The sequence below is a fragment of the Aptenodytes forsteri genome, unplaced genomic scaffold (assembly GCF_000699145.1).
Source record: "Aptenodytes forsteri isolate BGI_AS27 unplaced genomic scaffold, ASM69914v1 Scaffold257, whole genome shotgun sequence".
Lineage (NCBI taxonomy): Eukaryota > Metazoa > Chordata > Aves > Sphenisciformes > Spheniscidae > Aptenodytes > Aptenodytes forsteri.
In genome coordinates, this window is record NW_008795194.1 from 4,139,550 (window position 1) to 4,155,304 (window position 15,755).

General features: G+C 34.5%; 2 protein-coding genes across 2 annotated transcripts; one reads left to right on the forward strand and one right to left on the reverse strand.

Annotated features, from left to right (window-relative positions):
- The first annotated feature begins 582 nt into the window (after positions 1-582).
- DFNB59 (deafness, autosomal recessive 59) lies at positions 583-9,660 on the forward strand. The gene is made up of 6 exons (XM_009278613.1): positions 583-793; positions 2,934-3,129; positions 4,884-5,025; positions 5,748-5,865; positions 7,866-7,979; positions 9,359-9,660. The coding sequence occupies exons 1-6, from the start codon at positions 583-585 to the stop codon at positions 9,658-9,660; spliced, it is 1,083 nt and encodes a 360-aa protein (XP_009276888.1).
- A 1,719-nt stretch (positions 9,661-11,379) lies between these two features.
- Positions 11,380-14,614, reverse strand: FKBP7 (FK506 binding protein 7; the record flags this gene model as incomplete). The annotated part of the gene is made up of 3 exons (XM_009278685.1): positions 11,380-11,738; positions 12,058-12,191; positions 14,446-14,614. Coding segments are annotated over 3 exons (465 nt in total), but the record flags the coding sequence as incomplete, so codon positions are not given.
- Positions 14,615-15,755: the final 1,141 nt, after the last annotated feature.

Genomic DNA, 15,755 nt, shown 5'->3' on the forward strand with positions numbered 1-15,755 from the left:
GCTTTCACAGGTAGGTTATGCAACCACTATTGAAAGGCAATACCGTCTCAGAAGACCTACCAGCTTTCACGAATGTGTAATTCAGGCGGTCTCCCAGAGCGCATCTGGGCTGCTTTGTTGGTAAAACACTAGAACTGAGCTGCAGCAAGAACCCAATAAACAGTAATACATCAATAACTCCTAACAGGAAGCTAAGGGTTGCAGAAGTACTGTCTTCTGTTTCTAAGATTGTAAATTTTGTTTTCAAACAGTGGCATTAAACTGCCAAGGAAGGGGCAACCATTTCGCTCTCGGTTTACACTGGTAATTCATTATTCATCATACAGAACTGGAGAGCTTAACTGAAGGTCTTTGAGAGAAGTCTCGAGCAATACACCATAGAAGCTTGGTAGCTAAGATGCTGTTGATTCTTTCCAAGCAAAATATAACTCGATCTAAAAAAACAGTTTGACAGTCTGTTTTTTTTTAAAACATGTTAATTTGTTTGAAAGAACACTGTAAAAAGAATTGAACATGGGCTTTACGTCTGGAAGTTACACTTGATACAGAGTTTTTTATTATTTTCATTACTAATGTCATAATATGTTTGCTGCTGCAACCAAGAACTTTGTTAAACAGGTCGGTGATGGAGAAAGACTAGTTCCAGTGCCCAGTCTCAGTGAAGCTGATAAATACCAGCCTCTGAGCCTTGTGATTAAGAAAAGAAAATGTTTGCTTTCAAAAAAATCTAAATTTGCTTCAACACCTTTCACATTAAAAGACATTCTTCAAGGGGAGAAAGAAATTTCTGCAGGTAAGATTTCTATCGTTCTTCAAAGTGGAAAAATGCATGTTTTCTAGTAAACAGAGAACAGTAGACATAGTTTAAACTGTGCAGTTAATGTGATGGTTCTTTAGTGCATGGGTAATAAAATTTGTCTTGTTTAGTCCTGTAATAAATATTTAAGAAAAAAGTACAAGTCAAACTGGTAAAAAAACCCCCAAAACTAAAAAAAAAAGACTCTCTGGAAAATGTAAAAAACCCAAATCAATTATACTAAAAAGCCTTGATATTTTCTGGACTAATATGAAACAAATGCAGTTAAGCCTTGTGTTTTTTCACAAATTGCAACAGATTCCTGATAGATGTATTGATGTATGTTGATTAATTGCTACTTAAAATTTGTTTTTAATGTTCATCTTTCTCTGTGTACTCGTTTTTAAGTTGAACTGGGCTCTGCACAGGCAGAAGCATTTGACAAACAGCTATGTGACTGAAGTAATTGGAATTCCATAAGGGTTTTTTTTTTCATGTTTGCAATCTTTTTTTTGAATTTAAGGAGCTTACCTGTGTTTAAATTTTCTTTGCTATGCAATATCCGATTTTTTTGTGGAGATTCTCTGAGAATTAGGAGGTGCAAAATTGAACTATACTGTCTGTATTTTTCCATACCTTCCTTTGAAAAGTCTGTGTAATTCTTGTCTACACGCTGTTTTCTCAAAACAGTTTCATTGCTTTATTTTCTTTTGAAAAAAGGTCCATTTTGACAAAAGTATTGATCACATTAATTGCACAACAATTGCATTAGTTAAAAACTCTACTAAGACAAACCACTATGAGCACAAGAAGACAAAAATACCAGTTGCCCCCACAAAGGGGTGATTCCAGGATGGAAGCATGATGAAAAAAATTGGAATCCCACTAATCCTACTAGTCTTCCATTCAGGACAAGTCAGCTGGCTTGTCCTGAATGAACAAAAATGGAAAAATCTCATTAAAAAGTCTGAGAAAAAGGTTGCAAAATCTCATTAAAAAGTCTCACAAAACACTAGTCTTTTCTGTAAAGGTTAGATGTCATGTGCAGAAAGTATTGTCCTTTAATGTAAGCAAAGAACTTTGTAATTGAATTTTCTTTTTTATGTGACAAATACAAGCATTTGCAATCTTTTTAGAATTATGAAAAATAGATGAACTTTTTTTTTTTGGTTAAAAATAAAGACAAACAGGATTCATACTAGATGACTTCATAATGTCAGTTTATCCTAAAAGCTTCAAAGGATTAAAAAAAAAGAGTAAAACCCAGACTTTCAAATGTATTTGGATGCCTAACCCCTGTGTTCTACCTGCTCTATTAATTTTAATTTGGCAACCAAGGCATTCTAATATTTTTCTGTTAGTGTAATGGAAATGTATTTAACATTATAAAGAAAGCATTATAGAAAAGCTTTGGCACCTATCTTTTGATTGTACAGTAAATCGATGCAAACTTTCAAGTAAGTCAGAATTAATCTGTTGTTTTCCTTCAAAATAAACTAACATAGTCCCTGGAATCATCAGGCATACATGGAAAGTGTGGTGAGTCTTTCTGATTGTGACAAGTCAGGTAAAAGGCAAAGTTCATGTTACTGGCACACCCGTGTCTCATTCATGTATTGCAAAAAAGAAGAAATGTTAGGTTCATTTATACTGCATCTAGACAAAATTCAGAACTCACAGTGGCTTTCAGTTTGATCCTAGTTTTAATATGCTGTGTGGCCTCCTCTAAGTCATTTTGTGTTTCAGAGTCTCTGTCATTAAACCCAGAACACACTACGTGTCTAGTTTATACAAGTATCAACAGCATACTTACAGGTAAAAGTACTTTAGGAGAATAATGATAAGCACAGAAATGTAGAAATAGCCCTAATCACCATTTCATGCCCAGGACATATCACATGCAGGAGCACGGGCACAACTCTGCCAGAGAGAGGCACAGAAATCCCTCAGACAGCTATGCACTCTCTTTCCATTAGTCATCAGTAGTAACACCGATAAATAAGTGCTCAATGTAGCTCTGAATTTCACATCGAAATGGTTAAGTACAGTAGGAACAGTACCATTTATTCTCTTCTTGCTGTGTAAAAATACAAAGTTCAGACTTTTCATCACGCAGCGGTTATCTTCTTTTACTCAGGTGTCTCGTCTTACCAGTTGCTCAACTATGAAGACAAATCAGATGTTTCGCTTAATGGTAGAAGAGGAAATCAGATAATGAATGATGTTGGGTTTGATATTGCTGGATCAGATTCTGTTGCCTTTAAAGCTTCGTTTGGCATAGTGACCAAACATGAGGTTGAAGTACCAACATTACTTAAAGAACTTACTACAAGGTTATATTATATATTTTGTTTTCTGGTTCCATAATTATATTTCATACAGTTAGGTTGAATGTCTGAAATGGTTAGGTTTTGATTATTTTTAGCCAATCAATAGCAGTCACCATCTGATATTTTGCAAGAGTCTCAGGCTGGATCACTGGGATTAGACACATGTCCTTCTGTATAACACAGACTGTAGAATTTTTCTGAATTAATTCTTGTTTGAATTACAGTGCATCTTTGAGGGAAAAAAAAAAAAAATCCAGAAAGAGTCCATCCAAGGTCCTATCTATGTTATCCCATACTATTGAAAATTTGAAATTTACTTTGAATGACATTACCCAACTTCAGGTTTCAGAAACAGGATTTCTTTGCCTTTGTCTGATGAACTAGAGCGCCATATGTATTATTGCCAATGTAGATACTTCAAGTTTTATGAGGCTATTACAGAGCCTTTTCTTTCCAGAAAGAGTCCATCCAAGGTCCTATCTATGTTATCCCATACTATTGAAAATTTGAAATTTACTTTGAATGACATTACCCAACTTCAGGTTTCAGAAACAGGATTTCTTTGCCTTTGTCTGATGAACTAGAGCGCCATATGTATTATTGCCAATGTAGATACTTCAAGTTTTATGAGGCTATTACAGAGCCTTTTCTTTGAAAGGCAAAGTAGGTTTATCTACTTGAATTTTTCATAACCTTCTGTGGCTCTTCTCTAAATGCAGTCTCCATTTTTCCAACATCCTTGTTGAGCTGTGGACACTGAAACCAAACTTGGTGTTCCTGTAGTGCTAGCACAAATGTCAAACACATAGAAATATGATGTCACTAATTCTAGGTGTAATTATCTAGTTTATATTTCAAAGATTATCCCGTGGCCACAATGTCATCCCAGTGAATCCCAGTGTTGCATCCCAGTAAATTATTTACTATGCATGATGTGACATTTGGTATTTTCAAATATATATTGTTTCCTTGTAGTTATTTACCAAGCAGTGCATGTCATTTTGTATCTGTAACCTCTCTTGTTCTGTACCTACCTTTTCCTGGTTTATTTGTAACCTCCAAACATTATCATTAATAATTGGGGGTGGGGTGGGGGAAGAGGTCCTAGTCTCCTGATAAAAATATTCAATGTTATAGGACTAAGAGCCAATGCATGTAGAGAAATTCTTACAACCACTTGTTTCATGATTGTTCCATGTTTATAAGTTATATAGTTTTTTCCAGTTATAGTTGACATGTATCAGTTAACCAGTTTTTAATCCATTGAGTGTATGCCAGCTTGTATAGGCATCATTTAGGCTTCTAACAAAAACATTGCATCATCATAAGCTTTATAGAAGCCCGAAGGTACAGCATTACAGCATTGCTTTTACTATCTATTTTCCATAAATTCTTACTGACTGACATTAATTATATCACTTAAAAAAAAAAAAGTTATTAATTAATGTGTGTTGACAGTTCCTTACTGTCACTAAGAACAATGTCAGATGGACAGACTTGGAATTTTCCAGGATGTCCCACATTGCCTCTCTAACATTTGTACATTACTGGCTTTCCTTGAATTTTTTAGTGCTTCTGTTCCCAAACACTGAAAATCAATATTAAGTTCCCAGAGACCTCTTCAGTCAGTTGTTTTACTGCTGTGAGACAGAAGTTGCGGTGATTTATTTACTGATTTAAAATTACTAATTCTAGTAGCTGCTTTGTAAATTGCTAATAATCTCTGAATTTCCTTCCTGCCTCCCTCTTGATTTTAGAAAAATAAACTTTGATCATTGTCTAGTCCATCAATCAAGAAAAAGTAGGATGGAAATTTTGTGCGTGGTCATGGAAAGTATTAGAACTACAAGGCAGTGCTCATTAACTGTCCATACTGGAATGCGTGGAGAGACAATGAGGGTAAATATGTTTGACAAAGTTCTGTAACTTAAATTAACAAACATAAAAAGCTCATTTTTTAAAATTTTATGGTTGGATTTAATTGCATTTTTACTGATGTAAGCGCAGAAAAAAATCTGAAGTAAATCAGTATTATTGCACTGATGTAAACTGAATTAAAAGTTGGTCTTTTGTTAGTATTGCTTATGTGACTGAAGGATGGGAAATGCATGAAAGGATGGCTAGACAATGAGCCATTGCTTTGGGTGAAGCCTCAGCAAAAATTTGGAATTTACTTCTTAGTTTGAATCTCCAATAAACGTATAAACTATCTTTCATTATTATATTCCTCTTCTATAACACATTGGAACTTCAGGTTGTTATTATTTCAAGGGTCGGCATCTTACTCCCTGTCTTATGTTCTTCCTCCCTCTCCCTCTCTCTCTTCAGTGTGTTTGAATAATTGAACCTACAAATCTTCTGATGTTTGCCCATTACTAGTATTTATAAATCATTCATGTAATTTTCAATGAGTGATGCAAGTTAAGTTACTCTTTTTCTATCAAACTTTATTAAAATGCAAAGTTGTTAATATAAAATTCTTTAGTTGTGAAATTTGATCTTCAGTTTCAAAGCTTCCTCCTGGCATTATAATTCTCAATATATACTGTTAAGATATTATTTTGTTTATTTTTTCATTTCAATTTGTAACTTTTTTCTTTTGATGCTTTTCTAAATTATAGTTTCACATTATTGAAGATCAGAATTATAAAGGGCGGGACAAAGCCATTGTTTTTCCTGCACATACAACTATTGCTTTTAGTGTATTTGAACTTTATATTCATTTGGATGGTAATTTTGGTAAGTGATGTGCATTACTGTCATTACTGCTATTATTTATGATGATCTGAGTTTTTAAAACAGCTTTCTTGCTCTTGATATACATAAGCCCCGATCCCATATATGCTTTAATTTTATGCATGTAAGTAGTCTGTCTTTCTAAGAGAAACAATTCTTGAAAAGATAAACAAGGCAGGTGCTAGAAAATAGTCTGTTGTGGAAACATGTTTTAAAAGTTAAGTATGATTTTGTAATTTTTTTTAAAATCCCGCAGTTGCATGGAACAAAAAATCACTTCCTTATATTTCTAGCCTGTAAGGAACAGGCTTATGAGACCATCTGATTAGTTTTGCATAAAATAGGCAAGTAAAAAGACCCAAGTAAAGAAGCAAGCGTGCAGAACTTCTAAACTAAGCTAACATTTTTTCTGTTGGGGCTTTAAGTTCAGTCTGATACATCATTACCACATACGGATACCTGAAGATATTTAGGAAGAAATAATCATAACTACTGGAAACTAATAAAAAAAATTGCATAGCTCCTGTAAGATTTTCTCCTTTTGGGGAAAGGATAGCACTTACGTATTTACATTATTTGCACTAATTAAAGTGTAGCCTATAACATTATCAATGTTATCAACATTATTTGTAATAAACCAGAAAGTCAATTTAGGATTTGATCTAGTACTTGATAATATCAAATGCAAAACTCCCCACCCACTAGAGTAACGTTAGATGAAGTTTTAACCACCAGATTCACGTGTACTTAAATACAGGAACCTCTGTGCGAGCCACTCAGCTGTTTCAGGAATTGCTTGACTCTCTCTAACATTGTGGCTTTCTGTACATAGCCAGATAAAAGACCTGTTTAGGCAAGTAATCTCTCTCTCTGCAGATCTGTACAGCACTATGTTTTAAAAGTTGCAAATAGCTCCCGTACCCTTTGGCATACACAGTATAAAACTTCCATGACAGGTACTCTGCATTGTAAAGTACCTTGTTGCTGAACTGTGAGATACCTTTACCCTTCTGTAAAAACTTTAAATATACTCCAAGCTAGGCGTAATTACTGGATTAAAAGACATAATACAATTCGGTAGCTCTTTGTATTCAGTTCCATAATGCTTAGCATTAATTTCAGTTTTGGAAGTGTTTTAATTTTATTTTACCTTTATGCAATGGTAGGTACATGCACAGTGTTTTTCCTAAAGTCATCATCAGTGAAATAATCAATGAAGCCGATATTTGTATTTGCATAATTAAAGACAGTTCTCAATTGAGAAAGTTTAAAACATGTTTTTTCAGTTCCTTGTAATTGATTATCCTTATATTTCACTTTAAAGGTTTTCTTTCAAGTTATGGATAGAAACTTAGGTGATACTTATTTTTATTTAAAAAAAAAGTTTTAGTAGTTGATTCGGTGTTGGAAGAGATGACTACAGAACTCACAGCCTTGCTTATTATTTTTCATTTTAGTTTCACATGAGATCATAGAAATGTTTCTCCTTCAGAAGCGGGGCTTCTCTGTTTATGATATTGACTGTCTTAGTCCCTGAACATGGCCATAAATTGTGTATAAACAAAAACAAATGCTGACGGTGTATGTTGAAAGCCACCAACATTTTAAAATTCCCATGGAATCTGTGATTCTGCGGGCTATTACTGTGTGCAGACTTGTATTAACTAGTGGTACTAGCCATTAAAAACATTAGCAAAGCTGAATTTAATCACTGTTAGCTTTATAGATTAGAAGGCATAATGGCCATAAATTGTGTATAAACAAAAACAAATGCTGACGGTGTATGTTGAAAGCCACCAACATTTTAAAATTCCCATGGAATCTGTGATTCTGCGGGCTATTACTGTGTGCAGACTTGTATTAACTAGTGGTACTAGCCATTAAAAACATTAGCAAAGCTGAATTTAATCACTGTTAGCTTTATAGATTAGAAGGCATATTAAACTGTTGTGCAATTATTGATTTTATATTTTGTTCTTCTAAAAACTTTTTAATTTTTACAGAACTCTGTGTGACTCCAATTTCAAAAGGAGGATTTGAAAAAGAGAAATCTGGATCATCTTCACTGACTTCACTGACCAAATTAAGGAGGTTAAAGAGTAATCTGTTTCATCGAAGTACGACTTTTGATATTTATATCCAAATGTCTTAGTTAATGCATGAGGAGTGTATTTCTGTTTCTTTGTGTGCAAGATGAATGTTTAAAGAAGAAAATTTTGATGGAAAACGTACCTCAATTTCTTGTGTATTGAAATGATTGTAAAGTGATGAAAATTTATATTTGAGAATCTGACTTTCACAAATAACAAATTTATGGTATTACTGTTCATTAAAACTCTAAAGATCTTAAAATAAAAATTTATGGTTGATGATAAACTGGTATGGAGTAATTACACAACTAACTTCAGTTAACGTTAAGCCTATCTCATATGCTTGCCCTTTACAGCTAGTGTTATGCAATGCAAGTTATAATCTATAAATAATATTTCAGGGCAAACTCTTTAACTGTCAAACAATATTAATTTAAATATTTGAATATACTCTTTAGGCTGTAAGGCAGGGACATGGGCAAGATACCAGCATAGTTCTCTTTTCTTATTCTGATATGAACACAACATCCAGCAAAACTGAGTATCGCTGTATGTAGCTACATTTTCTTCAGAACAAGATCCTATACTTTTAACACTCCTTGGTCTAAGTCTTTTGGAAATCTGCAAATCTGAGCGTGAAGATAAATGTTGAGCAGTAAACACATCCTTCTAAAGGCTGGTCTGGATAGGTGTCCTTGCTCCATTGTATCCTGTTCTTGAAGGGCTTTTATGGACCAAGCCTTCAGCGCCGCTCCAGTCCACACTAAGGGAATAAATCTTCAGTAGGTATGATACATCTCAGTAGCTGTAGCTGCCTAAAAGTTTGTCACCCAATCTAAACTAATCAATCCCTGAAGAGAGAGGGAAAAGGTAGGTAGTTCCAAAAGTGATTTCTTCCTGGGGTGTTTGGATGCTCAGAAATCTGCTAGGAGGTCAACATGGTGTCCTCCAAATTTTCTAAACCTTTTAAGTATTGATGGTTTTTTTTGTAAATACTAGAGAAAAAAGTGAATTTATGATTTTTAGAAAATAAATATGGTTAAATAAAATAAATAAATATGGTTAAAAAAATAAAAATGGTTAAACAGGAAAGTACGCAGCTGTGATTTGATTTGGCACTAATTTTTCAAAAGCTTGCCTCATGCCTATCTTTTAGGTGCATTTCTAAAAATATTATATATTTCATATACAAAAAATTTCTGGCTTTTGTCAGTGTCTTTTGTGAAATTAAAGAAAAATTTTCATCACACAGGGCTTTTGATGGGAAGTAATCTACACCGTGGCATGTTCAGAATGGTTTCATGAATGAGTTGTTATTTCCACAATTAGGTTGACAGGTTGTTTTGTAAACAGTTCATAATGTAATGACAAATCATTGCTTCTTTTTTTTGTGCATTCTTTTTCAGATAAAAGAGTAGTGGATACCATTGCTAACTCTGATGCTTACTTGGAGGACCTTTTTACAGATTATTATGAAAAAGCTGCGAGCATGACTGATCTCTCTACAAGCTATCTCAGAGAAGGGTCTCATATCCGAATTAATTTACTTAATAACAACATCCCCAGAGGTCCCTGTGTCCTTTGTGGAATGGGAAGTTCTAAAAGGGAGACAGTCTACGGATGCCTAGAGTGTTCTTTTAACGGACAAAAGTACGTACGGCTGCATGCTGTGCCCTGTTTTGACCTCTGGCATAAGAGAGTCAAGTAACTGAGCTAGGTAAGTGCCTGTTGTCACAGACAGGGGCATAACTGTGCCACAAACTTTTCAGAATTAGTAAATATATCTCAAATTGTTGAAAGGCAAAATAGTGAAAGTGCAAAACATTTTATTACACTGTTATCTTCAGATTATTTGCTTCACAGTCAATGACCTTTTACTTGAAAATGCCCTCGTGCATTCCCTGACATTGCTCTTCTTTCTAGAACCTTCTCCTTTTATTATCATAATGGAAAATGTACTTTTAAACTGTATTTTCATAATGTCAAAATATATGCTAGAACTTACTTTAAGTTGTTTACACAAACTTCTTGTTAAACCCCCAAACGTTGCCTTTATCTACACTGGCATATGATGGTAAAATGAGAATATTTGTTAATAATTCAGTGTTCTCATGAATGTTTAATTGAAGTATCAGATTAAAAAACATGCTAAAACTTAGCTTAGTCTAATGTTTCATTTACAAAAGGGAACAACTAAAAGTAGGGACAGGCGTTTCATATTAGGATGCCATTACCACATGTCAACAGTCTGTTTAGATTACTAAAACGTACCAGCCAGCCCACCTTCTGCATTTGGATTTTAGATCACAGCTGCTCTTGACTTTCTTTTATGTGTTTAGAAAAAATTGCTTAGCAGAAAATGTTTTGGAAGCTTACGAAAATAACAGAACTACATCCTTCCAACAAGACTTCAGGGGTGAAGGTCTTTAACCAGTAGATCTCAACCACAGAATATTCAGTCTGTGTTGTTGAGAATATAAACACCAGAGGGCACCGCAGAATTGTGTCCAATACTGAGATGGGGAGCGCTGTCGGTGAGTATACTGCTGAAGCTCTCCCCATGCTATTGTAAACTGGGGAAACAATGAAAAAATGTTTTTCTGTCTTTTAGAATTATTTTAAGGCTAAGCCAGGTATGGAAGCTTTTTTACTTGTGCTGCCACTTTCACTGTGTACATCTGATTATTACATGCTGAAACGAATACAGCCATTGCTTTTCACATGAGAAGAGTGAAGTATGTTACACAAGTATTTTGACGACATCTGCATCAGCAGAACAGTTAACTAGCCTGAAGTACTATTAACTATTGTTACTTCTTTGCATTTTTCCAAAATGAGGGAAACCAGAATGATGCCCAAATAATTACTTACCTTTATACAGAGCATCTCCCATCATCTTCCACCTCATCCAAGTAAAACACGATAGTGTAGATTTTTAACTTGGCGTTGCTAAATAAACTGGCTAACTTAGTAATTTTACTAAGTCAAAGTTTAAAAACCCACTTAAAATACTGCTTTTTCATGAACACCAAATTATTCACGTTAATATTACATCAAAGAGATTATTTTAAGTTGCTTTAAACACATTTGTTTTTATCTTGACATTCCACAGACAGTGTTCATTTATTTTAAGGTCTGTTATAGTTAAATTTTCTGCAAACAGCAATTCCTCAAGAAGCTAGCCTAGAAGCCTGCAGAGGTTTAACAGAGTTACCTTCCTGGGATTCTGTTTTCCCCTTGTATTTTACAGGGGATTGAGAAGTATTCATCAGTTATGTTCTAACTATGTCAACAGGTACTGGAACCATTTTTGTGTGCTTGATAGGACAGAAATAATTATTTTCATCAGTATTTTACACAATGAGAAAAACTACTGAGCAATACTGTAGATTAGGACATGACGCAGGAACCACTAATAATAGATCATGGTGTTTTCCAATTTTATTTCTTTCTTTTGAAATATCTAACACATTTTATTAGGTGAATGTTAAAAATAAGATTTTTACAGTCAAGTTAAGAGATATAAAAAGACGCCACTATAAAAAAAAATACAGAAAATTCTGTGACAAAGTATTATTATTTAAAATTCAGTGTCCAGAAAACAGCCAAAGATGTTTTAAGTACTTAGAGTTCATCATGCTGGTAGACATTGTACTCCTTTGCTGATATGAAACCATCTCCATCATGGTCATTCTTCTTAAATATATCAGCTAAGATTTCATCATGGACTGAGGGATGACGTTTTTTGCCATCTCTTGCAAATTCTTCTTTCAAATACTGGCTTATCTAGAAGAAAAGAAAAAAGCCCAACCATCGTGGCTTTTACGCCAGTACTCAACAGCTATCTTCGAGGACACTTGGGGTATATATGTAAGTTATTGTGACTCCAATGCAGACGTGTCTAAAGTTTGTTACCCAGCAAGTCTGAGACATACTACTGTATTAATCAAAGCAAATTTCAACGTTGCACCATGTAGTTTGTGTAAGCATACAGAAGCTTTACATGATGAACTGCAGCAGAGGCAGCTCATGTAAAGATAATGCTGATGCAGCTATACCTATCGTTTTATAAATTATTTATTCCAAATTAGTTACATCATATTACCTCAAGTTCAGAGAGTTTCTTGTCACTGTCCTTGTCTATTTGATGAAATGCTTCAACACTGCGAGGCCCCTTATTTACTGCATAAAGTTCAATCTCAAAGATCAGTGTTGCATTGGGTGGAATCTTGCCCTGTGCTATGAATAAAAGAAAAAAAAGCATTTAAGAAATCAGACACTATGGTCAGAGATCACACATGTGATAAATTTACACATAAAGTGTCTTATTTTTTTATTACAAAAGGCTGTGTTAATATTCAGATTAAACTCTGATTTTAAATATCATACAGCTGGACAGGAATATTGTTCAGATGGTGTTAGATAAATGATTTTCAGAGAGATCTGCAAACAGTGTACTTCCCTGGAACGAAATTATATTGCTCACATCAATTCAGGTACTTTGAAAAATTAAGAGAAGGGTTTGTGTTATTATGAAAAACAAGTATTTCTAAAGTTCTCCCTCTTTCACGTACTGTCATATGATGGGGCTTATTGAGAGACTGAGTCTAAGACGTATGCCTTCATAAAATATCTGCAATCTCATTTAAAAGATTACGGTAATAGACCAATGCTCATATATATTTTCTGTCTGAAGAAATAAGAAAGCAGTATCAGGTTTTACCAACTTACTATGAATTATACCTATGGTTAAAGGACATTATGTAAAATAGTGTTTAAAATATACATCTCACTAGAAGGAAGCAATAGAATGTAAGTCACCTGATTCACAAAAAGAAAAAAAGAACTACTGGAATATTTTGTCTAGTCCCTGAAGAAAAAAAAAAATCATGTTAGACTTCATTATTCTTTTGTCAAAGCATTTTCTGATATCTGATGTAAAAACACTACTGCCTATAAACACAGGTCATTGTTCCAAGCATCTGGCAAAAAAAAAAGGGAACTGAAGAGAGACAGTAACAAACTAATGAGGTCTAAAAGTAAAGCCAAAAAAGCATCAAGAAATCATGCAGTGTAAAATTAAAATGTAAACATGCAAGTTGCTTCTATTCATAGCCAAAGCCAGCGAGCATGACATTGTAACCTCGGAATTTTGACAGAATTTTGAGCTTGTGCCTGTCCTTCATAAACTGAAGAAAAACTAAACAATTTACTTTGTTTATAAACAGAAGGTAAACAAAACTATTACTCACACTATTAATCTAAAATGTCCATAGTAAAAATGACAGGTTTCAGAGTTCAAAAGATTTTAATCTTACGATTTAAAAATGTAGACGTTTTAAATATATCTGAATATAAATCATGCTTTATATACTACTCACGAAAGAAATATACAATACTAGAATTCAGTGCCAGTAGTTTACAAATATACATACCAACAAAGGAAAGATATGTAAAGATTTAGAAAGCCACATGCATCTTTTCTAATTCAAGATTAGGCAGGCATCTTCCCCAGCATGCAGAAATACGCTGAGACAGAGGACAGGTATGCTGTAGGAAAATAATACATTCTTGAAGTGCTACCTAGAACAAACAGTTAACACTACTGTTAAAGTTAAAGAACATACTTTTATTTCTGTCAGTGTTTTTCCTTGTTGTTATGAGACTTACTTATTAAACATTATGCTCGAGGGGAAAAAAATTATTTCTAGTGAACTTCACTGGCTACAATGGAATTGTATGAAAGACAAAACTGGTGCATGGAATTCTGACATAATATCACTACCAAACAATCATCATAGAGCAGGAGCTACCTTTTCACAGAAACTACTCTACCCAAGACAGAGCTGAACTTGAGTTATCTACAATTAAGAGTGCTGAAACACTGCATAAAACTCTGACTAGAACTTTTTTTTTAACAGTAGACTGCACACTTAAGCATCATAAATTCAAATCAGATTTCATGCATTGTACTGTTGCAATTATGATGTAATGTCATGATATTGTCAATTAACTACCCAGAATGTAAGCAGTATTTTAAACAAATTATTTCTACTTAGATTAATTCTGTGGCATGCACTGGATTACATTCCATTTTGCTCAGAAGACACTGAATGTCATTAAAAGGCTAAGCAGGTAGGAGTCAAATAATAGAAACTAAACATGAATAGCACATAATAGATTAAGACAAAAATTGCTGATATATGAATCATGAAGATCTTCCTTTTGCTGTCAATTTTTTGTATTATGGCAATACTTTGAAAAACACATCGGATGCCATGTACTGAATTCTAATGCAGACTGGTGTGGGTCTATGATGAGGACTACTTAAACTGCATAGGAATGAGCAGGATTAGGCGCACAGCAGCAGTCATCACCTTCAGTGTCTCCAAAAATAATGGAGCACCAATTCTTACAGTCATTTACAATATTTTATGTTTGAAAGGGTAAAACAGAGGAAAGGCAAAGTTTAGTATTAAAACTTCTTTTTTACCGTATCCTTGCTGTCCATATGCTAATGACGGAGGAATGATCACTTTCCGTTTTTCTCCAGGACACATATTCATCATAGCAATATCTAACCCTTTTATGACTTGTCCAACACCCAGAACGAACCATTTTGGATGACCTTCATTTTGCGTCCGACTATTAAAAAGAATTGTGAGTGGATAACAGTGAATTTAGTATTTTATTTTTTTACATATAAAATTAACTTTAAATTAGCAGTCAGTAAAAATATACATTAGATACTTAGAACACAGGAATGTTTAGAGTGCAAGAATATAAAGTATTAACACTTTTTCTGCTACATTTATAATTAATTTAGGGTCAAATCTTGAGATGTGTAAGGGACAACCTCCTTTTGAAATAAAAAAAACAAGTAAAAAAACCTAACTTATTACAAAAACATCCAATCTTCCTGATCATATACACTGCATGCCAGAAACAAGGTGCCACTGCAGGAAGTTTGTGAGAAGAGGAGCGCTGGGAGCAATTCACTGCTAGAAGTGAAAGTATCTTCAGCATTTCACATCGCTGTAGGGTGGGATGGGACGGAGCATGCTGGTGTGTGTTGGGGGAACCTGGCAATTTTGGCTACAGTACTGTGTGCTCATCCACCGCTCTGTTCAGTTTAGATACGCAGTGCTTGAGCCAGCTTCTGGTCATATGAGGTGTCCCCAGTACAGGAGCTACACTGAATGGTGACTGAGCAGCATGTAGCTCAAAAGTTAGAGAGCAACGCTATATGTGCCAAAATCAGCCACTTCAACAGGCAAAAAAATGCAAGTAAAATGGTACTGTTAAATATAGAATTATCCTACACTGATTTTTTCTTAAACGATACAAGTGGGGGAAACGAATCAAGATTTTGTAATAAACTAGGCTACTGTCTGATCTGTCCAAATATGGGTAAGGACTGAGCCAGGTGCCTGAAGGAAAGAAAAGACTCTCCTCCATAGTTCTGCACAAGTGAGTCCTGCCTCACTAGTAGGATGCACCGCCATTAAAAGCAAGGCACTGTAAAAATAAAGCTTTTGCACAACGGTTTCTGTGCAAAGCAAGCTGAAGCAACTGAAACAGCCTGAAGATAGGTGAATGGGACAAAGTGAAAAAGCAAAAGCCTAAATGCTAACATTGGGGCAAAGAGGAAGTGTCCTGGTTTCGGCAGGGATTGGGGCAAAGGAAGTGTCCTGGTTTCGGCAGGGATAGAGTTAATTTCTTTTCTAGTAGCTGATACAGTGTTTTGGATGAGAACAAAGTTGATAACGCACCGATGTTTTAGTTGTTGCTAGGTACTAGGTA